The sequence below is a fragment of the Zootoca vivipara genome, chromosome 8 (assembly GCF_963506605.1).
Source record: "Zootoca vivipara chromosome 8, rZooViv1.1, whole genome shotgun sequence".
NCBI lineage: Eukaryota > Metazoa > Chordata > Lepidosauria > Squamata > Lacertidae > Zootoca > Zootoca vivipara.
Window position 1 is genome coordinate 14,641,621 of NC_083283.1, and position 26,393 is coordinate 14,668,013.

The 26,393-nt window shown below is 42.2% G+C and overlaps 2 protein-coding genes across 3 annotated transcripts in view; both read left to right on the forward strand.

Moving 5' to 3' along the window:
• Window positions 1-7,889: 7,889 nt before the first annotated feature.
• Window positions 7,890-15,143, forward strand: DSCC1 (DNA replication and sister chromatid cohesion 1). The gene is made up of 9 exons (XM_035125608.2): window positions 7,890-8,071; window positions 9,096-9,264; window positions 10,485-10,616; window positions 11,651-11,741; window positions 12,446-12,584; window positions 13,063-13,115; window positions 13,786-13,940; window positions 14,202-14,350; window positions 14,732-15,143. Exons 1-9 carry the CDS (start codon window positions 7,899-7,901, stop codon window positions 14,838-14,840), a joined length of 1,170 nt encoding a protein of 389 aa, XP_034981499.2. The 5' UTR covers window positions 7,890-7,898; the 3' UTR covers window positions 14,841-15,143.
• Window positions 15,144-17,580: 2,437 nt separating this feature from the next.
• Window positions 17,581-26,393, forward strand: part of TAF2 (TATA-box binding protein associated factor 2) — a 56,777-nt gene continuing 47,964 nt past the window's right edge. For both annotated transcript variants that reach the window (XM_035125036.2, XM_035125037.2), the window contains exons 1-3: window positions 17,581-18,942; window positions 20,105-20,159; window positions 23,757-23,917. In XM_035125036.2, the coding sequence (XP_034980927.1) occupies window positions 18,887-18,942; window positions 20,105-20,159; window positions 23,757-23,917 (272 nt within the window). In that variant the 5' untranslated portion in view covers window positions 17,581-18,886. The remainder of the gene's footprint in view (window positions 18,943-20,104; window positions 20,160-23,756; window positions 23,918-26,393) is intronic.

Below are 26,393 nucleotides of genomic sequence, written 5' to 3' on the forward strand. Positions count from 1 at the left end.
TGATCAGTTGTTGTGGGGCCTCATAGGCCAATGCACTACTTTGCCTATTTGGTAAAGCACAACCTTCATGCTATGAGCTCCTCCACCATAAACTCAGGTTGTTTATATGTGCAGATAAACCATATATCATGAAATATATACTGTATGTCCCTCATTCCAAGAAAACAGAGGGCTGGGTTAACATCTGGAATCTCACACTGCTTGGAGATTGGGGAGTGTACATCAGTAATATACACCAGAAGTGTATACACCAGTAATACACCAGAAGTGCAAGCTGGATTTCGAAGGGGCAGAGGAACCAGAGACCAAATAGCAAACATGCGCTGGATTATGGAGAAAGCTAGAGAGTTCCAGAAAAACGTCTACTTCTGCTTCATTGACTATGCAAAAGCCTTTGACTGTGTCGACCACAGCAAACTATGGCAAGTTCTTAAAGAAATGGGAGTGCCTGATCACCTCATCTGTCTCCTGAGAAATCTCTATGTGGGACAAGAAGCTACAGTTAGAACTGGATATGGAACAACTGAGTGGTTCAAAATTGGGAAAGGAGTACGACAAGGTTGTATATTGTCTCCCTGCTTATTTAACTTATATGCAGAATTCATCATGCAAAAGGCTGGACTAGATGAATCCCAAGCCGGAATTAAGATTGCCGGAAGAAATATCAACAACCTCAGATATGCAGATGACACAACCTTGATGGCAGAAAGCGAGGAGGAATTAAAGAACCTTTTAATGAGGGTGAAAGAGGAGAGCGCAAAATATGGTCTGAAGCTCAACATCAAAAAAACCAAGATCATGGCCACTGGTCCCATCACCTCCTGGCAAATAGAAGGGGAAGAAATGGAGGCAGTGAGAGATTTCACCTTCTTGGGCTCCTTGATCACTGCAGATGGTGACAGCAGTCACGAAATTAAAAGACGCCTGCTTCTTGGGAGAAAAGCAATGACAAACCTAGACAGCATCTTAAAAAGCAGAGACATCACCTTGCCGACAAAGGTCCGTATAGTTAAAGCTATGGTTTTCCCAGTAGTGATGTATGGAAGTGAGAGCTGGACCATAAAGAAGGCTGATCGCCGAAGAATTGATGCTTTTGAATTGTGGTGCTGGAGGAGACTCTTGAGAGTCCCATGGACTGCAAGAAGATCAAACCTATCCATTCTTAAGGAAATCAGCCCTGAGTGCTCCCTGGAAGGACAGATCGTGAAGCTGAGGCTCCAATACTTTGGCCACCTCATGAGAAGAGAAGAATCCTTGGAAAAGACCTTGATGTTGGGAAAGATTGAGGGCACTAGGAGGGGACGTCAGAGGACAAGATGGTTGGACAGTGTTCTCGAAGCGACGAACATGAGTTTGACCAAACTGCGGGAGGCAGTGGAAGACAGGAGTGCCTGGCGTGCTATGGTCCATGGGGTCACGAAGAGTCGGACACGACTAAACGACTAAACATCAGTAATATATACAGTATATAAACTTTTGAACTGACCTCTGCTCTGAACGCTCCTGTCCTCCAATTCCAGATGTGTGTCAGAGGTGTCCTGTAATTACATGGTCTGCTTCACTGCATAGTTTTGCCTTCACTGTATCTCTGCTTCTTTTAATTCTCTGCATTACACAGGTCCATTGGCTGAGGTAGACTTCTGAGTACCAGCATGCATTTCAACCCATCCTGGTATGCTTGTGCCACACTGCACAGCATTGTAAGAAAATAACCACACCTACTAGAACCAAACAACAAGGCCTTGTTGTTGTTTAGTCGTTTCCGACTCTTCGTGACCCCATGGACCAGAGCATGCCAGGCACTCCTGTCTTCCACTGCCTCCCGCAGTTTGGTAGCTTCGAGAACACTGTCCAGCCTTGCAGCACCTTAAATACTAGGGGTTGTGTCCACAGTAGTCCTATTCAGAGTAGACCTGGGTTTGAATTTACACATGCTCCTGCCCTAGTGGAAAAGAGACGAATGTAACAAAATGGTTTATTGATTCACAATGATCAGGCCAGAAACTTTCCGGGAGGGCTACATTTGGCCTTGGGGGAGAGGTTCCTTGCTCTTGCTGGAGACACATTAGAGATCTACATTTCCCCCCAAAACAATCCCAAGTTTGTTACGGTTTTGCCATCAGCAGTGCTGCCTGATAATGGTCTCCTTGGCATCTTACCAGACATGTTTTTCTTGATAAGTAGCGTCAACTCAGGTGCAACTTGATAAGTGGCATCTTACCAGACATGCTTTTCTTGATAAGTAGCCTCAACTCAGGTGCCAAAGTCACACATTGGCTGTCAATTCTCTTCAGTACAAGGTTCGATTCCCAAGCACCTTGCAGCAGCTGGACTTTTAAATTGCTGTCATCCATTTTAGACCCACCATGGCTGTTCTGATGTTTAATGAATTCAGCGGTGCCTTGCAGCTAGCATGGCTGGAGTAACACCTATTAAGATGGTCTATTCCCAGATGTTGTTGGGTCTCTAAAAAGTAATTTTATTGATTTTAAGAAATACAAAGATTCAGAATAATCGTACAATGTAGAAGGCACTTAGTTCAAGAAATAATTAATACAGAAATATGCAATAAACAAAGAAAATTCAGGATGCAGGGATACGAAGCATACCGATTAAGAGTTTATTTATACATTTCTTAACAATAAACAGAAAGTCTTGCCTTGGACTTATGCATTGATGTATATAGAGCATTTTTTTGGGGGGGGGGAATGTCATCATTAGAGCAACCATAGACCTGAATTGTGCAAATCATCCTTTACATAATAACATCATACCATGTTACAAATAATTTGTTTTGCCCCCTTGCTACTCTTAAAGTGCAAGTGAGTTTTTCACAATAAGGTTATCTCCCAGACTTTGTTGTACCAGGTTAAGAGGGTAGCCCCATTTAAATCTTTCCGTGTCTGGTAATAATTCCCCTGGCAGCTAATGATGAATGGGACACCATCTCTCTGCAGTGTGTGGGTACATCTCCAGCTACAGACAAACTGAGGTGGGGTCGGGTGGGGAAGTGACCACACAGTTAACAATTTAACTATTTCTTGACAAATTGAGTTCAAGAAGGGTTGTATTTTGGGAATCCACCAACCGGTTTCAAACTTCCTGTACTATGAGAAATAATTTGATTTTCCCCCAGAGTATTGTCATATGTCCATTTCTTTTTGTTGCTGCTCAAAATGTTCAGTTTACTCCCTTCCTTCCTTCCGTGGCTTCACTACTCTGCAGCCAGAACCCATTGCATATTTCTGCCTCATTTCCTGGCCCAATGTAACATCCCTGAGTAACTTTACCGTCTGTCAAAGTAGAGTGACTGTCCCAGGGAGCAGATGAAGGGTAATGTGGAGGAAGTGGTCTCTTCCCTGCCCCAGCCCTGTGAACTACCTTACATTACCTAAGCAAGCTGACTACCTCCAAGTGCAATCAAAGATGGTGGTCCATCAATAGCATAGTAGCAAGATTCAACTGCTACTCAATCAGTTTTTGGATTGCGGTGGGAGAAATCACCCTTCTCAACAGGCAGCAAAATGTATTAAGCTGGTGCCAACCATTCAAAAACCTACCAGCTCTTGTTGCAAGTAATTGCACAACAGCTCAGCAAAAGAAATAAGACTCTCTGCCATGTGTTTATTTGCTTTGCTTCGATTTATCTAATGAAATCATGTCAGTTCTCTAGTTTTGCTTTTACTTGAAGTCTATAAAATGTAATGTTTAGTTTCCATGTTGATCAGGTGCAACTAGAACTTGAATTTTTTCAGTTTCAATTATGTTTAGCTTTTATTTTACTCTGCCTATTACAAAACAACAAACCTTATGTGTGTGAGATTATCTCTTAGGAAGAGTCATTTGCGGGTGAGGGAGATAATCACAACTTTGCAACTACACAATTTGGTTGTTACAGCATCAATTAATTGGCCTGATTCACACTTAATGTCCAGCCATGGTTTCTTTAAAAGACCATGAGTTAACCACAAGTTGTCCCTCAGATGATCAAATAAACCACAGCTTTATCTGCATTTTTTGTTTTGTCTTGCCTTGTAATCCTTTGTAGCTTAGTAAGGATCTGAGGAATGGCAAAACAAATCAAGAAAAGATGCTCAGATGGCACATAACACTAAGCCACAATAGCTAAAACAAACCAAGGATAATAAACCAACAACAAGTAATGGCTTCAGAGCAGTAATTTAACAAACCATGGCTTGGCATTATGTGCAAACTAGGCCATTTTATGACTAAGTTTATGAAAATAGAAACAGAAAACCTTTTCGCCCAGCTAGTCCCCGACAACAAGTGAGATTGGCAGTCTTGAACTAGGCCTGCATGAGACAAAAGCGTGACTTACTCTGCAAAATACAAATCTATGGCTTTGGTGGTCCCACTATAAATCTAATGAGGGTTGAAGGATCTGTTGGGAATGCTAATGCTGTGAGCTTTCCATCATACCCTCTGTCTATAATTATGTGCAATAAACCTTATGTTTAGTTACCTTCCAATGTGAGCTTAAGTTGGGGAGATAGCGGCAGCATTCTCACTTCAATTGCTATCTACAAATACACACTTGTATATTGGGTGGGTGGGGCTGGTTGTCTCTGCTGCATTTTGGATCTGCTTAGTTGATATTATTGTCCCCATATGATAGTTGTTGTAGATTAGATTGCTATTGAAGAGGATAGCTTGTGGTTTATATTGCTGTTTAGGAGGATATCTTATCTAACTGTTCTGTGCTGCTCTAGAAATTTAGAATTTCAATTCTATACACATCAGTACTTACTAATACTAGGGGCCACCACACTGGTTGTGCCCACTCTGCTCTATTTCCAAAACATGTTTAACACCACACACAATTCACAAACTCGTCACACCTAAACAAGAGGCATCCTGTGATTAAAAGAACAAACACAACCAACTTTTTAGGCAATTGACAAACCCACAATATGTTTGTGGGCAATTTTCAGCACCTCCTTTCTCTAGAAGTCAGTTGGCCCCATTATAATTGCCTCAATTTATGATGGCTATCTGTGCTAGTCATCTTCTATTTTTGCCACAAACAGCCTTGACTGATATGATCAGAGGCTCATGAGAAACCACAAGAGGCAAAAACCCTCTGCTTTTGATATCATCACCAAGCCTTTTAAAAGTCTGAAAATTATTATTAAAGTTGGTTCTTTCATTTTGGTGGCTGCTAATCAAATCCAAACCAAATATCTATGTGTACATTTTACAGCAGTCCACAAACATGCTACACGTTAAGTCATACTTACCCTTCAAAGTATTCTACACCACCTGCATCACAGTATGCTACAAGTACATGCAAGGAGTTGTGTACCAAATGTGATCCTGCAAACTCAAGCAGTAGTAGCACTTGGAACAGGCAGAGACATAAAGGTCCACAAAGGTTTCAAAAATCATATCATTAGAAAATCATTCCAGTATTTAAATTTTAGGATATATTTGGAAGGAAAATGTTTTGGCTGTAGGGTTAGAAGTAGATGATAGTAAAGAATGTAAGATGAATTATGTTATTGTGATAATGTGAGGAAATTATAGTAATAATTAAGTTGAAAAAATGTTTAAGATTATGATATATGAAACTGCTAAAGATGAAATGAAAATCAGATAGGGGGATGTGGGGAAGTCCACATAACAATGGTTAGAGAAATAGATAAGATGTTATTGGTTTTTGTTTTGTTTCTTATATTGTTGTTTGTTATGTTGTAGCGTATTGTTTTTGTTGTTGTAATTGTTGTATTTTTTGGGGGGGGGGAAGGAAGACGCACAGACAGCACAAGTATTTGCCATAACTTATCCTTCCCACACCCTTCTGCAATAGGTAAGTCAGTGCTCAGTTACAGTTCTGCAAAAAGATGAATTAAGACAGTGACACAATCACATGCTGAAGACCACAAGGCAGTGATCCTCTTCCCAAATAATGTGCTCCATTTGCAAGAGTGAATCCAGCTGCTAGAATCAGTAAGGTTTTTATGAGGAGGTACATGCCACAAACTTTCTCCAGCAGTGAAAGCAAGCAGGAAATGAATAGTCAGTATCTGTTGAGCTTTCTGGAGTAGATTTCTAGTTGTGTATCATGTTTGTCAATGCAAAAGGTTTCACTTTGTATGTGCTGTAACAGTCTGCCCCCATGTGGCTTTATTTGGGCATAGACTGAGACTGAGGAATGCCTTTCAATAGGGATGGGGAATGTGTGGTCTTACAGATGTTCTCAGACCACTCTATTCCTTCCTGGCTGGGAGAAGTAAGAACTGAGGGTTCAACAGCAACTGGAAGGCCAAAGATTACCTATCCCTGCACTATAACCGTCTCCCCTTGAGAAATAGATCTTCAATGATGGGAAAAGGGTTGCCAAGTTGGTCACCAATGGTCAGGCAGTTGCTATTTTCCTCAACAGTGTGGCTAGGAAGGGCACAGCAATCTGTAAGTGGGCAGCAACCAAGGAACAGCAAGACACTTCTGCCCACCCCAAGGCTTCCCTTGTTGCTTGCACATCTGTGTGACCACCCCAGGAGGCTAAGCTGTGAGCACTGGAGGCCATGGGTGCTTTGGCACCCACTATAATATAATTGTGGGGCTGAGGCCCCACAAAGTCAATGGGCAAAGTTGAAGCCCTTCGTTGTGGGCACCCACAATCTTCGCCGTAAGAGCTGTGAGCACCTGTCAAGAGAGGAGCCAGGAGTTGTGCCAGAAACAAGGCTGAAAAGACCAAAGGTGCTCCAAAGTTCCGGCCGAAACACAAAGCCATGGGCTGTCCTTCCATTTAGGAGGACCCAGGGGCTAGCTTGAGTTTGGTGAGGCTGGTCCAGAGCCTGGGAATGCTGTTGCACACTGCCCAGGAAGACGATCCAATCTGCACCTCTGTGGTTCACCACAGGGGGAAACCGCATGAATAGCAAAACATGGTTCTTTATACAGCCTTTAATCTGCTCCCAAAGTCAAAAGGAGAGAGGCAGTCTGGTGTGGACCCATTTAGAGGTAATATATACTGCAATGTGCTATACATAGGTCTTCCCTGAAAAAAGGTCTGGAAGCTGCCACATGGTTATTGATTGCAGCCAGACAGGATCATGCCATTCCAATCCTAAAGATACTGTACTGCATTGGCTGCTGCTAAGTCACCAAGCCCAGTTCATGGTCAGTGGGCAATCTTGTTTATATGTAAACTCCACTGAATTCACTGGATTAACATTTGCATAAATATTCATAGGTCTAAATGGAGAAACCTTAACTTCTGCTTTTTAAAAAACCTTTCAATAGTTTTTTTTTTTTTGCTTGTGGGGTGCAAATAAATTAAAGATACTGTAAACTGCGAAATGCATTGCGTTTTGAATACATACTGTAGAAAGAGGAAAATTAAATGCAAATAATCCAACACAGAACATTTTTCATAACAAATCATAGAAATGTACCGTTGGAGGATACCATAGGGGTTATCTAGTCCAACCTCCTGCAATGCAGGAATCTCAACTAAACACTACTGAAATAATCCTGGATTAGGAGTATTTTTTTTTAACAGAGAACACAGAAGCTTTACCTTGTTAAAAATTTACAGGGATTATAAAAAAACAAAACATCGTCCCTCCCTCCCACCTTCTATTTCACCGAACATGCGTAAGAACCACAGAATCAACCCCTTAAGAAAAAGCCGCGCGCTCAGCAGAAGCGCGCCAGCCATTTCCACCCTGGCGCCCAATCACAGCATTGCCGCTTTAAGCCCCCTCCCACCTACCAATCAGACACAGCGAGCGCCAGACTCCGCCTACTCCGAGCGGTTTTTGGCGCGCTTTTGGAGCAGGCCGCTTTTCCTCCGCGCGCCGTGCCGTTGCTAGGAGACGTCAGAGGCGGCCGTTATTCCCGTTACGGGCCGCACCCCCACCCGCGCCCCGAGGATGAGGAGCCGCGAAGAAGTAGACGCCACCCTTCACGTCGCCAAGTTGGACCTGGCGGAGCTGCTCCCCACGGCGCAATGCCTCAGCTTCAGCGCCCAGGCGGCGGACGCCGGGGATTGCCGCCTCTTACAGCTGGAGCCGGAGCTTTGCGCCGAGTTGGAAGCGGGGCGGAGGTACGCATGCGCGCGCTGCGGGTAGGGGAAGAGGGTAAAACGGTACTTTCTAGCACTCGGCTCTGTGGTTGGGCTTGGCTCTACAGCGACCACAGGCGGCCCGGAGGGTTAATAGCATTTGCTAGGTAGTTCCCACGTGCAGAGCTCATTACGGTTTTTATATGCAAGTCCAGAGACATCTCTTCCTTACCAGGAGCCCCCCAAAATCAGGAGGAGTGACTTTCCAGATTTTGGAGCAATAAAGATTTACCACTTGAAAAGACCGCTTTGAAAGTATGCCACACTTTAAGTGACAGCCAGTTTTTTTTAAAAAAAAATTAAAAAACTTTTAACAAACTTATTTTATTATTATCATTATGCATTAATTTTACCCAGCCTTTTCCTCCTGGTGGGATTCAAGATGAAAACAGATGAAAACAGAGAACTGCCTTTCCCGCCTTTATGTCAAAGCAGGATGATTAACATTTAGAAATTGTGGGTTGCAATGCATTCGTGTTTTATCAGATTGCTCTTCAATAAGTCGTGGTGGTTAGTGACTTCAGTTGGATGCGTTCATACTTCCGGTTACACCTTGGTGGATTGCCGAGTGGTGCAGCCTTAGACTTGCACGACATATTTGTACAGTCTGTATGCACAAAAAAGTGTACTGTACTGAAATAGCAAAGACTGTTGTGGCCTGCCTTATTGTCTGCACTTCTGGGTTGCTAAAAATAACAACAACACAGTCAAGCATGTGTTGAACTAGGGCCCAAATGTTGTGAATCAAATGGGGAGAATGAAGTTAGAGTTTGGCTGGGTTTTTGCTTGTTTGTTTTTAACATTGAGCAAGTCAAATTCACTGTTTTTATACATATAATATGCTGATATATAGTAACATTAGTAACAATTGAAACCTAGCATCCTTTCATTATTTTAAAAGTTTGCTTGCTATTCAGAAGTAAATGCTGCTTTAAAAACCCAAACAAACCATTGCTGCAGTGATGCTGTATTTAATTGTCTTGTCTTGTTTTGTTTTGTTTTGCAGCCTGGTCATCCGTGGAGACCGCGATGAACATGCTGTGTTATGCAGTAAAGATAAAACCTATGACATGAAAATAGCAGATACTTCTAATACATTGCTTTTCATACCTGGCTGTGAAACTCCAGAGCAGCTTGGAATGAACAAGACAGCTTCTAATATACTTTACACTCAGGTATTTTGTGTGCGAGTGAGAGAGAGACTTTTCTGAAGCCAGCTGCAAATGGCTAACCAAATGTAGGTTCTAACCCACTCCCATTTATATATTCTTTTTAAAAAAATCTTATCACGTTTATATCCTTCCTTCCATGGCATTCAAAGTGGTTTATAAGGGGTGGTCCTGTCTTATGCTTAGTGCAATTCTATGATTTGGGTTAGCGGAATAAGGAGGATTGATCCATGAGAACCTTAAAAAGTTAATGGTTGAACAGGAATTAGAACACAGGGCTCAAATCAGGTGCCATACATAGCATTACCCCCCCCCCCATTTCTAGCTGCATGATTTACAAGAGTCTTACTTCTCTTAAAGAAAAAGTGTATGTGACAGAACACTAGCATGAATTCTTTTCCTATTTGAAAGTTGCCATTTTGGTGGCAAGAAGACCATGAAGCAGATACAGTGGTACCTCATGTTGCGCATGGGATCCATTCTGGAGCCCCATACGCAACACGAGCAGTACGCAACATGAAGCGCAGTGTCTGCTCATGCGCGCAGTGTGATTTGGCGCTTCTATGCATGCGCATGATGTCATTCGTCGTGTCTGCGCATGTGCGAACTGCCGAACCCAGAAGTAACCTGTTCCGGTACTTCCGGGTTCGGCACGTACGTATCCCGTGTCGTATGCAACCCGCAGCATTCGTAACAAGAGGTATGACTGTACAGGAGTTATTCTGGCCCTGCACGTCCATAGGGCAAGTCCTATTTGTCTTTCATTGGCCACCATCCAAATGCAAAAAGAACAGGAGGGAACCACAGAACCATAAATAATTGAAAAAGGAGAAACGTGTTCTGCAAAAGGGTCTTTCCTACAGTACCAGCTAGGCAGCAATGTTTGTGCAAGCAGCTTCAGCTGTTCTACAACATTCTGAAATTTTAAGATTGCTCCCACAGATGGATCTTGTGTTCTGCAACACATTGAGCTTATAAATCTTCTTAGTTGGTGCTTTTGAGAATATGTTTCTCCTTTTTGCATTCATTCTTTTTCTCACCGCCTCAATGGCTGCCTTCTGTTGGAAACTGGAAAGGTACCCTCCAAAGGAGCATCTAATATGCCAAACAGAGGGGCATCCTGATATTTTCATTATAAGGTCTGATGCTGATCAGGGGATCTCTGTCTGTGACTGACAGATTTAAATATTAGTCATGGCAAATTCCAATTAAGGCTATTGCTATAGATTGCAGGCTTCTCCAATAATTACTGGGAACTAAGAAGATGCCGACCTAAGTTAAAGAAACTCAAGAAACTTCTGATGGAAAATCCTTATGAAGGACCAGACAGTGAAAACGAGAGTTCGACTAAATCAAAGGTAAAAAAGGGAAAGGAATTGGTGGAAAAGCTTATTGGGCATCAGCTTTTAAAAAATGCATAGTTTAGATTGCTCTTGTGAAAGAATAGAAATGAAGCTATTAATTGATTGCAAAGTAATGAGTGTAACTGGTGAATATCAAGTGATATTAAACACTGCCCTACCTTACACCAATCCTGTAAGGTAAAAGTGTGTGTTATTCCCTCCCTGTTGATGGAAGTGAGCTGAGGAGGGAGGGAGCGAGAGAGACTTGGCTAAGGTCACCTAAGGAGCTCACAGCAGAGATGAACTTTGAATCCTCTGCTTCACCTTCTCTGTTACCCAGTGTTCTCAAAGGCTTATGTTTCAAAACATAAAGCTAGCTCCAAGAGTACCAGAAGGTTCATTCCTTTTGGCTTCACTATAACCTATAGATTAGTGGATATGGTGTTCAAGAAGATGGGAATCTACTTCTATTTAACACATAATTCAAAACAATTAAGGTTGTCAAAAAAATTATATTTTAAAGAGTTTGAATTACTTCACGAATCTTAAAAATAAGTTGATGGGTTTTTTTGTTTCCTAGAATCATAGAGTTGGAAGAGACCCTCTTTTTGACATTGTTACTTAAGTATCTGTCATTATGATAAGTGAGGCATGTGCTGTGATAGGACTTGCACGCTGCAAGGACTTGGGATTGGTGCAGTGTACGCTTGTCCAGTTTGAGAGTAATGAACATTATCTCTCTTTCCTACACCCCATTCTCACTGTGGGATGTAGCATTATCAATGTCAATGGAGATTCAGGGTTGCATCCAAGGAAATGTAGTTGTCCCATTAGTGCGAGTATGGTACTTCCACCTCCTCCACATCCCTCCCAATATGGTCTGGAGTTCCCCCAACCTAACAAAAGAGAAAGGGGTGGTCACAGGAGAGGAGAAGTCCAATTGCATGCTAACAGTATAAATTCATTGGATATAATCCTTACAGACAGATGGTCATAAAGATTTGTATGAGAATACATATTGGCTTAATACTTTTGTGTGTCTTTTACAGTACACAACAGAAAAGTTACTAGATCAGGTCCAAGCAAGTGAAAAAGAAATCATGGATCAACTGGAGGTTCTAAAAGCATGCCAAATTGAAGGTATTTGTACCTAAAGATGGAGATAATCTAGAGCTCATATTTTTAATGTTGGGGGGGGGGGTGTCCTATTTGCATTGTTTTCTCCCTGTCTCTTAGAATTCCTTCTTATCTAAAGGTTTCTGAGCTTTAAAGGTTGATTTTTTTTATTCTACTGTATTGTAACATGAAAAGGAGTGGATTAAAATTACTTGCAAGGATTTTGATGGATAATTTTGGGCGTATCTTATTTTGACTGACCATGGTGGCTGTGGTCACTGTAGGAAGCTCTCTTCCAGAAAAGTAGTAAAGCATTTTCTTATTCCTACTCTAGCCTACTTTCCTCAGTTTTTATTAAAAGCCAATTTTTGTGCTCTGTTTGTGTGGCACTCCATTTTTCAGGACAGAGGCTATGAAGATAAGATTTTCAGTGGCTCCCATTGAGTTCTATGATCTTGGGTGTGCATGTAGAGGTGCACATATGTGTGTGTGTGTGTGTGCATGTGTGTGCGTGCGCGTACATAAGAGAGAACCTTTTTCTTACAACTACGAAAAACATATCTGCAGTGTATGAAATGTTCCCAGTATCATAACAATGGGCACTTGGCTAGCATATGACAAGTGCCTCTTGTTTAAAAAGATGTGGAAGATCATAGTCTACTTTCCATAGAAGAAGTTTTACCATTTCTGCTGGTTTTTTATTATGACGTTGCTTCTCTGATTGTCAGGTTGTTGGCGGATTCTAGACTTTGATTATGAGATGAAATTGTTGAATCATGTGACACAATTGATATATACTGAATCCTGGCCATTCAGCAAGGTCCCTTTAAGCATATGTCTTCAAGAACTCGGACCTTTAGAGCCCAAGTAAGTTCTTTTGTTAACCCTTGCGTAAAAATGGAAAGTCCAGAATTTTAGTCCAGCATTTTAGTCCAGAATAGAAGGCCCACCCTCACTCCCCCAAGGTGGTCTTGTTCTGTTGGTTATAACAGATCCATCCTCTGGACCACTTCAGATACATAAAATATCAGCAGGTGCTGGAGGGGATGTTCAGTGGAACGTCATCAGATGGGAATGCTTAACCCTATCCCCCATCATGCGACTATGATCCCCAAACAAACAAAAAGAGTTCCCATTGGCACCATAATGAATGGAATACAGGCAGTTTTGGGAAAACAGTAGGAGAATGGAGAAAACCCAGTTGCTATTTACAGATTTAATTACAGGTGTTGTTTTTTTTCAAACCTGAAGAAATATGAGGATCAACTGAGATGGCCAAATTCTGCAACATATAGCAATATAACGTTTGTTCATATACTAAAAGTAGACAAAACCTTTGTTCCAGGGAAATGATAGAACACATTCTTGTGAGTTATGGAAAGAAGTATACTGATGAAGGTAAGTTAGTTCCACGAGTGCATTTTTAAAAAAAGTAATGTTAAAGCACCTGATTAAGTAGTTGTAGGCAGGGGTTGACAAAAGTGAAGACAGTGTATCTGGTCAAATGTGAGTAGCAGAAGCATTGTTGCCAAATTAGCTGTAATAGAGACAACCTGTTTGTTTTTTACTATGCTGTGAAACACAGTTGCTGTTATGCAAATATAAAATTCTTGCCTAGAAGTTTAAACCTTCTTATGTACACTAGTACATAGGTCATTGTATCATCCAGTTTAAACCAAAGTTTGTGCCACATGCTTTCCTTGCAGCCAAGCCCCAGTCAAGGAGAAAAGGGCAAAGGATGAGGGAGAAGGAGAGTGGTTGGGTCCCTAACTTGTGGAGTCCCTTTACTCTAAAACTGACAGCATACTCCCTGGTGAATATACATTGTTAGGGCACACTTATGATATATCCAAATTTGCCCAAACTGCATAATTTTAAAGTGACTGGGTGTTTTTTTTATAAAGAATTCAGATAAAGGATGGTATTTAATTTTGTTTTAATGAGAGTGGACCCACTGTAAATAATGAACCTAATTTAATCATGTTCATTTATTTCAGTGGGTCTGCTGTGAGTAAAACTTAGTTGACTACCACCCATAATTTCTTGTTTTCTTAATACTCATTCCTAGGCGAGACTTACTTTGAAATGAATGAAGAGAAGATATGCAGAGCAACAGCACAGATGCTCTTACAAAACGCAGTCAAATTCAGTCTTGCAGAATTCCAAGAAGTATGGCAGCAGAGTGTCCCTGAAGGAATGACGACTAGACAGGACCAGTTAAAGGTAAAATAAAGGCAGCAATTTACATCCATGGAAACGTGTGTCAGGTGTAGAACTGGTGCTCTCAAGGCAGGAGAAAATGGAACTGCTCTGCAGGAGGAGACTCAGTGTGTTTGAGTGGATCAGGCCAGAGTTCAAAACCCACCTTGTATGGTTTTTGTGAGAATGCAGAAGGTGAGGGCTGGGTTCACAAACCCTGAGCTCTTCAAAGTAAGAGCAGGATAAAATGCAATGATTCTGTTTTCTTTACCTTCTTATTTCAAGGGGTTGGCTCTCGTGGACAAATCTTCCAGACCAGAAACTATTTCCTTGCTAAATGTTGAAGACTTACCAGAAGATAACCAGGAAAGATTTAACAGTTTATTTGCTATTAGGGAGAAATGGACAGAAGCTGATATAGCTCCATATATTCAGTAAGTAATAAAAATACTGAATGTTACAGAATCACAAACATTCCTAATTTTTTTGTTTCACGGGGCACAATTCACCATGAACATCTTCTTATCTTTTAATGGAATGGCTTCACTTTTTGCAGCATAAACTTAAGTCTCCTTGCTTTCGAAGCTGTTCACAACCTAACTTTCTCATTTTCTTCTGCACCTTTTCCTGTTACTTTGTTCTTTGTTTCTACTGCTGTTCTTCAATCCAGAGTGTGTGGCGTTTGATATGATGTGCTGTAATACTGGGGATAAATCCATAATTTGATTTGGAGTGTTTTAAAAGTAACTGTAGCAAGTGGTCCTTCTGTGTGGTCTTTGAAGTTGCATGAATAGTGCTTGTATTCTCTTTTGCAGGGACTTATGTTCAGAGAAGCAAACGATTGGTACGTTACTGACAAAACATGCTCGTTCTTCAGTGCAGAATGGACTTAAAGTTTATAATTCTAGAAGACCCGTTTCATAACAAGTAATACTGATTACTGACTGAAGAGAAGAATACAGACTGGTGGCTCAAATTTGGAGTGGGGTTGTTGGGATTTTTGTAGCAAGCCTAGGGATTTTCTGTTAATCATGTAAAAATGTTGAAATGCATTGGAATTGTTTTATAGATAAAAATGAACTGTTTTGAAAAGCTAAAAATTCAGTGTACAAATAGTTTCTTTAAACGTTCTGCAACTGTCTCTGGTTATTATTAAAAACTTGCTCATAAAGCTGTGTTGGAATCTCAAAGGTAAAAATCTTTTGGATTGATGTATATTAAAGCATATAGTAGTATCATATTGTAATATATAGAGGGGCCAGTACCTAATTTTGGAAGAGGACCAAACTATGTTAGAACCTTTTTATTTGGAATCCAATAACATAACCCACCAAAAGAAGGAAATTGAGATATGTGTACATGTGGGGTGTTTATATATTTCTTCCCCATGGTACTGCAACCCATCTCAGTCACAGAAGGCATATTAAAATCAAATGTTAAAACCTGTTTGTGATATAGGGCTGGGGTGGGATAGGAGACAGATCACCATGCTATCTCTTTGGATTTGACCAATGAGATCTAAACAGGTCTAGCCCTATTGGCAGACTTTTTGCTGTGGGTGAAACACATTGGATGTGAAGCAAAATAGAAAAAAATTCCTTCAGTAGCACCTTAAAGACCAACTAAGTTTTATTTTGGTATGAGCTCTCGTGTGCATGCACACTTCTTCAGATACACTAGAAACAGAAGTGTCGGACCCTTATATATATACAGAGGGTGGTGGGGGTGGGTGGGAATGGGTGATGGGCTGATGGGAGTGGTAAACCTGGGATGGCTGTTAACGACGGCTGATTACTGCAATTAGTCCTGGGGGGGGGGGAAGCAAGGGCTGAGGCGCTAAAGAAAGCTTGATCATGCATAATGAGATAAGAATCCGATGTCTCTATTCATCCCATTGGATGTGAGTCACAGCTAAAATGCTCCCATGTCCCTGATGCCCTGTCACATTTTAAACACACTTTGTGCAGTGGCAGCATGCTACAGGTAATGTTGACTTGCATGGTAAGCGCATTTGAACATTACAGGGTGTTGGTATGTTTACATGGGTAACTTTATCCATGCCTCAATATGTGTGTTACAATGATAGCAGTATGACAATTACAGGTTCAGGTGCAACTTTTTCCTGTTTCAGGGAGCAATGATGGGAGAGGGCTTTTTCCTTCATTCCCTTATGGGAATGATAAGCCGCCCAGAGTGGCTGGGGTAACCTGGCCAGATGGGCGGGGTATAAATAATAAATTATTATTATTATCTGTGGGAAACAGGATGCTGAATTTGATGGGCCTTTAATTTGACCCTGCATGAGAAGAAGGCAGGCTCCGGAAGATTGAGCGGAAGAGACCAATAGTGGGGTCCAACGTTCAAGCAGCCGGCTTCTGCATGTGCTGCAGAGGGAAATGAGGGGCAGAGCAGATGGGGCTCATCAACCGGGGAAGGGAGCCATCTAGGAGAAGGAAAACTCAGATCCTAAACCACTGGGAGAAGAAACGGTTCAGGAGTAAATCCAGAGCCGAGTCCCTTAGATGGCTGGATGGTGCTTTGTATACCTCCTTCCAGCAACTCCTGCAGCCAAGCAGATGTCAAAATGGTATTGCTCTGTTTTCCTTTGGACCACGTAAGTGAGGCCGAGAGGGTGGTCTTGTCCTCTGGGCAGCCTAGGACCTCCAGACACACTGCTCAGGCTTGCACCCCGGGAAGGTAACTGGTGCTGGTAATGCAGTGGTCAGGGCAGTCTCGAGCAGGTCGGGCGCCTTGGCGCTGAGGGGTAGAGATCGCTCCGGCGCCCCCACCCTTGCAGGGCGCAGCATGGTTTCCGCGTGGCTTTGCCGCGCAGCGCCTGGCCACCGGGGCTCTACCTACAGCCGGCCCTGGCAGTGGTTTGACTTCATCCCGAGGTGCACTCCATTGTCTCTCCAGACGATGCTAACAGCAACAGTCTGATCCAGCAGGACTCTTGGCGTTTGCATGGAAGGTTTATCATTATGTGGCTGGGGAAACCCAGTAAGATGGGCGAGGTATAAATAATAAATTATTATAATTATTATGAATGGTCAATGGGGAGATTTCCTCTATGAAAAGGAAAGAGGCACAATCTGCTCAGAAGCATGTCTGCAAATCAAAACAGATTGCTTCTCTGAGAGGCGCTAGGAGTGTTGCTACGGTATGTTTTCTTGTTTCTAAAGGCAAACAAAAATTAATTTTGTTTCCAAAGGGGACGCAGCCTGAAGTGGTGTTTTCTGTAAAACGAAGAAGCCCATGCCGGAAAGTTACAAAACCTAGACATGCTCTTTCTTTCTTAAGGGAGAGCCACTAAAAAAAGCTCTGAAAATGAGAATTATTTCCCAACTGGCTCCTTAGGGCAGCCTCAGGGAGGAATTACTGCGCCTGCGCGGGGGCGCGAAATTCTTCCTGCAAACCACCTTCATGCTTCTCAAAGGAGACGAGCTATTTCCCCAAAGCAAATCCAGGTCGCCGTGGTAACGGCTCCACCAATAGGCTGCTTTGTTTCTCTCCGCATGCGCATTCTCGCTTTTGTGCGTACGCGTGAGACGCTGCCTCTTGATTGGCGCGCTGACGAATCTGAAACGGGAGCGCGAGGGGAGAGGTGGGGTTTAACAAACCTACCGCGTCGACGAACTTCCCGCCCCTTTGACGTGAGGTCAAAGGTTGCGAGCAAAATGGCGGCCACCCCGCCAGAATCGAGCCGCTGATCGTGTACTTGGAAGCGGACCTAAAGGGAGTCCGCCGGTCGTGGAGAGAAACGCCTCGCCTCCTGGGAGCCGCTGTCCGCTCAGACTTCGCTCTCAGGCCCCGGCGGAACCCTTCTAAGAAGAGGTCCCCGAGCTGCAGCCGCTGCCTCCCTCGGACGCCGCTCTTCCTCACGGGACACCTGCCGCCTCCCTAAAGCAACTCGCTTTTCATGAGGACTAGCGACGGTCCCCTCAACAAGGCTGCCGCGCCCGCTGAAGAATCGCCCCTCGGGGGTTGAAGTTGCGGCAGCTCCTCGCCTCAGAACAAGCCCTCCCTCCTTGTCCCAAATTCCTAGCCGGAGCTTCAGTAGCCCTCATGCCCACCCCATTTCTAGCAACACAACCCTGTCGTGAAACGGGAATCCTCCTGGGAGACTCACAGGAAAAGCGCCCTCTTCCTAGACAAGCTCCAAAAAGAAGCCGGCTCCATGCTGGCTAGATACCTCTAGACCTGACCAGAAGCCCTGACAGCTGCCAACGCACCTGCTTAAACCAGATGAGATCTAGCAGATCAGGCCCAGCAGGAGTGCCCATAGGATAGTTTGGGGGCAGCTCAGCAGCAGCCTCGCCCGCTCCTAGGTCCAGATGCTGCCTCCGCAAATCGGGAAGGTTGCATACCGCAATATATCGGGATTCTTTCTCCCAGATAGAAACCTAGTCAGTAATCATTTTTTGTTCTAAAAGTACGTCTGTCAAGTTAGCCAGGAATCGCTGGAAACTGCTGTCGCTTCTTTAGTAAATAGACTACAAGACAAGGTATCTCTCTCTCTTTTTGCAGTTGTAAATGGCTAAATGCCTACACAAAAAAGAGAGATGTATCTAGTTTGCTTTGGTAGGTCTTTAGAGGATTCAGTAGTCGTCATCTTTTAACCTGGGGTAGGAGAAATTCTCTTTCTCGGAAGGATCCCATTACCTTATTAAATGCCAGTAAGTTGCACAACAGATAATAAGTTTAATACATATATAAATCTCCCTAGTTTAAGAGGTCAGTATTAGTAGGTCAGGTCTCCCGAAATCTGAAGTATTCACACTCTGAATATGCTTTATGGGCAATGTTGCTACTTTGGACATTTCTTTGGACTATTCTAAGATTTTCTGGTGAAAGATCTTTAATAAGAAGAAATCAGCGAAGAAAGGAAGAATTAAAGTTACCTTTGAAAAGACTGCTAATGAAGCTTGTGATGTGTATTTGATTTCCATCAAGGTTTAGTACTACTGTTTATGATGAACAGGAAGAAAGGAGACAAGGGGTTTGAGAGCCCAAGACCTTATAAATTATAAGTATCTGCTACTGTTTCTTTTCTTATGATCATAGGTTGATGTTTTTAAACTATGAAGCAATAGGCCTTTGGAGTCCAGAAAGCTGCAGGTTGTTTTAAAAAACTGCATTGTGGTGAGAAAACAAGATAAATTGAAGTTGCATTTAACAACTAGTTTGGTAATATAAATCAATTTCCATTAAAATGTGGGAAACAGCATCTTTGGGTTTTTTCCTGATACATGTAAATATGTACAGTGCACTCCTAACCATTTCAACTTGAAAGTAAGTCTTGTGAGGCCTGCTTTCAGGTACATAGAGTTAGACTTGTGACCTTAGTTCCTTAGGCATCAAAATTTGCTTGGAACATGAAAGTACCATGCATGATCCACAAGCAAGTTGAACTGAAATATTTTTTATGGAACAACAACAACAACAACAATAATTAAATATGTCCCCCATCCACCTGGGTTGCCCCAGCCACTGTCAATTACTGTATACCTATTGGTATGAGGTTCTTTAAGAATATATTTTCTTATCTCAGTTTAACTTCTCACGTTATGCTATTGCATTGACTTCAGAATACTGTACAGAAAATGCTGGAAATAACCTACATTTGTTTCTGGTCATGGCTAATTGTAATGTGAAGTGGCAAACAAGCTGAGAACTATAGAGGAAAAGGGGTGCTAAAACTAATGCATGATTGTAGTTGGCTGCTTCGGGTTGGAATTGGTGGAGTGGATGTGTTTTAACTAGAATCCCACCCAGTAGAGAAGCTTCAGTTGTACATGTCTAGCTGCTTAAATATATAATGGAATATTAGAATATGCATCTGATATTTCTGATCCCTCAACTGATATTATAAACTGTTTTCTATTAATGCAGATAATAATTTCTCAGTATATATAGAAGGAATCTTCTCTGTTTGTTGCAGTGTTTAATGTGGTGTGTATTCACACATGCAATGTAGGTGCTGCTTACTTGATACCAGCTTAATTGGCTACTTGTGGAGGTGAAATAATTCTTTATGATGAAGTGCCCAGCATGGCCCATGTCTAAAATCTGTTATGTGACACATGAGTGCAGGCAGACAGATGGTCTGGTAACTTATTTTCTAGTTCTCTGCAAGCTTATACACATCAAGATCTTTATTTTGAATTCTTTCTTCCTTTCCCCAGCACAACCCACCAGGTGGTCTGTATCAACAACATAAATTTCCAGAGAAAATCTGTTGTTGTAAGTATATTGAGGGGAAGGGACTATAGAGTTCGAAGGAAGAGTACATGTTTTGTGTACAGGAGGTCCCAGGCTCAGTCCCTGGAATCTCCCAACAAAAAGAACCAGGTACCAGGTGATGGGAAATATTTTCTGCCCAAGACCCCAGAAAGCCACTGCTAGTTGGACCAGGCAGTCCTGAACTAGATGGACAAATAGGGTGACCCGGTATAAGCCAGCTTCCCATGTTCCTATTTAATTAACGTAGTGAAAGTCTACGCCATAAGCCTCTACTCTTCTGGCTATTAAGGGATTCACTTTTATAGTTGGTTAATTGTGTTTTCTTCATGCCATGCATCCCGGTTTGTGACAACAGACAACCTCACATTTCTGCTGTAATATTTAAAAAATACCAATGGCCAGAGAGGATATTCTAGAGGAGTTTTATCCTTTTCTTTAGCTGCCTATCCTATCCTTTTGTTCTTTACCATCAAGCTGGCCTGCAACTGCCACTGACTGGCAATTTTACAGCTTGCTTGCAGAAGTGCTCAAAAGTTTCATGCTACCTCAGTTGACTTTAGGTTTATGCTGAACTGAAACCTGTTAAAATGATTGCAATCACAACAGCAGGGAATTGTTTCCAGAGCCAAAAAAGGCCACACCTAAGAAGTGTGAAGGATCAGCTGCACCACCAAGACCTCAGGGATAGATTAGGCATAAACCATTCAAATATTAGAAAAATTAAAGCCAGATGAACTTTGCATTTTCCCATTGGTTATTTATTTGCTTAAGATGGGCCCAGGTTAATAAACATCAAAATTTATTTCTGAAAATAAAATATTCAAAACACATCATAAAAAGAAAATAATAAAATTCACTTAACATGCAATGCCCTCTTAAAAGGGAAAATATTGTGGTCTTTTCCAAAAGCTGCCACAGGGAGGCTCAGGTATGTTTGTGTTGGAAGGGAATTCCACAACTCCAAAACCATTATGGAGAAAACCTCGTTCCACTTTCTGGTATAATTGATATTGAGATGGCTGGTTTTTGACAGGATTTTTGTGTTTGATCTTAATAGCCAGATTGGTTCTTAACAGGAAAAGTGTTTCCTGAGATATGCAACATCAAAGCCATTGCATAATTCTTTAATGTGGGGGGCAGGGAGATGATCCCACTTCATCTACAAATTGTAGATAGTTTATAAATAGTGTTAAAAGTCAGTGCCATCACACTGAAAAACTAAAAGGCAGAGGGTGTAGTTTTACTCAGGGTTTATATGTTGATACTGTTCCACACTTTTTATATAGGTCTATTTTTATTGATACTTCATTAAAAATGTGGAATAGTATCAACATAAAAGTACTGTTCTACACTTGACAGGGTAGGTTGCTGTGGGCTGAAAGCTGTTTTTGAGCAGTCCCAAAGAGTACATTGCAGTAGTCATTCCCGATGTTTACAAATAGAGGGAAGAAAATTCCTCTCTCCTGAAAGGAGTTATCGTGCAAATAGAACATGAATGGCTGCATTCTTCCTATTTGTGTTGATGGATTTCAGTGAGTGCTAAATTCTTTCATTTTTCATGAGCTTTTGTGTTCCCAGGAACCCTTAATATATTCCACATGCTTTTATGTGCTGTTTTTATGTGCTTACCCCCCAGGCTGCAGATGAATGAGTGCCACCAACCAAGTTGTGTCTCTTGTTTCTTGGTTTCATGGGGGAGAACCGATTAGTTATGTTAGGGTGGGGTTTTGTTTTTTAGGTCAAAGTGAAGAAGGCATACTTGCTTTGATGGGATTGTGATCCTGCCTCCAGTTTGTTGCTATACCTTCACATTTACTGTGAAGGAGCTATGGTTGGGTTTAGTGTCTGAATAGCTTCTCCGGGAACACGGGTGAAATTTTAGTGGAAAAATCTTCACAGTGTGATGTAAAAGTATATAATTAAAAGTCCCTCTAAAATGCCCAAATTATTCTACACGTACAGATGTAATCATGTTGAGCTACCGGTATGAAGCTCAGTCCCCGCCCCCCTTGCACACACATAAACCATTGGTGGCTGGAGGCGGTTAGGCTGTTGGTAGAGAGGAGCACTGTCTGTGGGTAAGGTTCTGCAATGGTGGCCCCTGCTGCAGTCAGGTGGGCAGAAGGCCCTTGAAAGAGGCCTTTTTGGGGTGGGGGAGAGCCCTGGTCACCTGGGGTCTGTTGGATCAAAAGCTCTCTGGATCCCCTTAGCTCTACCAGGCTGAAGCTGATGTAGCAATAAAAACAAAAGTTGCCAACCCAACCTCTGTTGGCAGGGTTCAGAATGTATCTGTGAACCCGCTGCTCTCTTCCTTTGCAACTCCACCATTCCAGTCATTTCCATCTTCGTTTTGCCTATCAGTTAAATTATCAGGCAGACTAGGTCAGCCACCATTGGCCCTCCAGGTGAGCTGCAACTCCCATCATCCCTTGCCACTTGCCATGGTTGCTGGGGCTGAAGGGTGTAGATCAGTGACATTTGGTGGGCAAAATGTTCTCCACACCTGCCCTAATCCATTATTCTAAGGACCTGGTGCCCGCTGTCCCCATTTTCCTTGGCCACATTTTCTTATAGTGTTGTATGCCCATGTCAACATTTCTGCTTTAGCAAGGAAAGAGGCCTAGAAAAAAACGATACAGGAATCATGGCATAGGGAGAATTGATACGGTCTGATAGATTTCACTGGAATTGGATTAAGGGGACGTGGTTTTAATTCCTTGCTCAGTTATGAAACTTGCTCCGTGACGTTGGGCCAGGCACCTAACTCGCAGGGTAGTTGTGAGGAAAAGCAGGACGCTCTCATAAATGTTGCTGTGAGCTTGGAGTTAAAAGTGTGAACAAATAGGAAGGGGAGAACCAGAGACCAAAAGGACTGGTTGTGCCTCAGGACAAGCCACATTTTCAAGTCTTGTCCCAAGTCATAATGTGTGCTCCATTAATTTACAGTGGCTGGTTGAAAATACTAATGTATTTCTGTGAGCCACGGCAGTATCACAGGTTGTGAAAAGAGTAGCAGAATGCCCACTAGTTTCTGTGAAGGAGAGTTCTGTGAAGGAAAACCATGGTGTCTCATGCTGAATGTAAGGTGGCAAGGGGGGGGGGGCTTCTGTACCTTTAATATAGCGATGGGGTGCTGGTGGCTCTTCAGATGTTGGACTGTAGCTCCCATCTTCCCTGGCCATGCTACCTGGGACTGTTGGGGGCTAGAGTCCAAGGACACCTGGAAGACTACAGGCTTCCCACCTCTGTTTTAATAGTTGCTACAATGACAAGCAGCACCTGGTGAAATTCCTCCTTCTGTCCTCATTTGCACCTGGTCGGCCTAGCTGTAGGACTTTCTTCATTGATTGAAGGGAACATTGCACTCCTCTTGTTATTTTCTCACTTCTGAGGCAGAGTGTGTCCTTAACAAGTGGTATGAGAAGCAACCTGGCGAGAGCTGGTACGCTTTTTAAACCTTTTAGTTGATGCAAAAGGAAATTCATTTTGAAGCTGTAATTGTATTTATACAGCTAAGTTGCTTTGGAGTGCAAACTTCTGCAGTTTAAGAAGGAAATATCTGTGTGTCCCTGATGATGTTCTTTTAAATCTGTGCAGGGTTACGTGGAACTGACGATATTTCCCACTGTTGCGAATCTGAATAGAATCAAGCTGAACAGTAAACAATGTAGGATATACAGAGTGAGAGTCAACGATCTGGAAGCAGCTTTTATTTACAATGACCCCACACTGGAAGTTTGTCACCATGAGTCAAAACAGTAAGTAAATAGTTCATAGTTGCTACTGTCTCTGGAATAGTGATTAATATCTTTTATTGATAGGGTTTGAAGTGGGCTTTGAGTCATGAGTGTTTTTGAAGCACAAGATTGATCAACACATTTAATAGGTGTCAAAAGTGAAGCGATGATGGGAAGTCTTAGTATTTCACGAATCTGAGGTTTTTGAGATAATATAGAATATACGAAGAGTCCTTCTGGATCAAGCCCAAAACCCATCTAGTCTAGTGTCTGGTTCTCACAGCGGCCTGCATTGCTTACTTTCAGACAATGCACAGGCAAAACAAAATGCTGGACTTGACATCTTGATAATGCCACGATTGGGCAGCCTTACCCAGCTGTCAAAGGGGCCCACGGTTTGGAGGACGTTTGAATTCAACCCAGTGGCTAGATCCTGCTGTCTCATGGCCTGATCCTAACCATACTGTCCCAAAATGATATGACCTGGATTTCAATGGAATGGTTCCAATGAAGTATGTTTCAGATCGTAGCCTCCCTCTGAAATATGGTAACTAGAGCTTTTTTTCAGCTGGAACTCAGTTCTGGCACCTCTCAACTGTGCGCCATTGCCATTCTAAGAGAACGACGGAGGTGTCCATTGTGAGATCCAGCACCTATTTTTTCTAGAAAAATAGCACTGATGAGTACGATAGCATTGGCCTGTCTTGCAGGATGGTTGGGAAGATTATTGAGATAAAGTACAGTATGTGAAGTGCTTTGACTATTTAGGGGAAATGCTACAATGATGCTAAGTATTTCTTTTAGCGGACATTGTTGGGAAATGATGGCACATTCTTACACTTTATGTTCCTGGTGCCTACCTGTCTCCCAGTGACACCATACCCTCTCATATAAAAAGGACGCACGTGCAAGCAGAGACTGTGAGAGACTGTGGGTGGGACAAATAAAGCTTTGCTGGCTTTAGTCAAGATATGTCTTTGTGGAGGAAGACAGTGCATGCTTTCCCACCAAATCATAGAATTATGGAGTTGGAACAGACCACCAAGATCATTTAGTCCAGGCATCCCCAAACTCAGCCCTCCAGCTGTTTTGGGACTACAACTCCCATCATCCCTAGCCAACATGACCAGTGGTCAGGGATAATGGGAATTGTAGTCCCAAAACAGCTGGAGGGCTGAGTTTGGGGATGCCTGATTTAGTCCAACTCCCTGCAATGCAGGAATCTTTGGCCCAACGTGGGGCATGAACCAACAACCCTGAGAATAAGAGTCTCGTGGTCTACCAAGTATCCTGGTTTGCGATAGCAAGAATTGCCATTCTGGATACGTAGTAATGTTGCATATCTGGGCTACCAGGAAACAATAAACTCTTAGAACAACAATTCACAAATACAGTAAGTATATTTTTGAATAAGACGCGTAAACAAAGATTTCATCTAAGTAGCATCTTTACATATTAAGGGTGTAATGAAAGAAGCCCCAACTAGTTTAACTAGCTGAAATAATAGTTTGCTGGAATAGTCTAGATTAACTATGATAAATCTAGTTAAATCTATGATAGATGGACAACCCAGAGAAAGATTTTTGGTTTTGTCACAACAAAGGCCAGAGTCGCTCTTAGCAAACAATATCCCTGGCCAAAGTACATATTTATTTCTCATACATTTTTATTTTTTAATAAAAGACTGCATGTGCATAACAAACTCCAGTTTCAGCAGTATGTAAGAAGCTTCTAACAGGTTGCACTGGCTTTAAGTTGAGACTTGGGCCTTAAGTATCAGGAAGTGCCACGGAGCTTTAGTGTTAAATACAAATGAATATATAGTAAAATGATGTCAATCCAGATCTCCACTTCTCAGCTGCTACCATTTGTATGGAAAGTAAGCCTACCCATAAGATATCTCCTCCACCATAATGGTCCTCTGAACAGATTCCTCTTACAGTGAGTCACATATTTGAACAGGACCAATGCACATGTGAAAAAGAGAACAAAATAAATAATGGTTTCTGTGAAATACTAGCCTCTGTTCCAAGGAGTCTACCTCTCATTACATAAAATATGGTCCATTTCTGTCTGTGAACCCACTGGTATTTAGTATCTAACCACAAGTTCCCTCTAGATACAATACAGACATTTTGGGAAGCTGTCCCTTGGTGATAATTAGAGGCAGAATATTCCTGTATCATATTTACTTTAAAGTAAGTTGATTTGAATATCCCTGAAATTCATATTGAAGTTGAGACTTGTGTTGTTTATTATTTCTGGTGCTTATTATGTGTGATAATCATGAAAAGATTTAAAATATGAAAACGTCATTAGGGCAAGGCACAAATTAAGAATCGCTTTACGGGTGGTTTATTTTTGCTGGGCTTGTGTCTGATTCTGGAAAGAATTACCGGTAAGTGTACAGATAGACTGCATTTACTGGCATAGCATATGATTTGTTAAAGATGGTTAAAACAACATAAAACAAAAAGGACTGCCAGGAGCTTCAAAA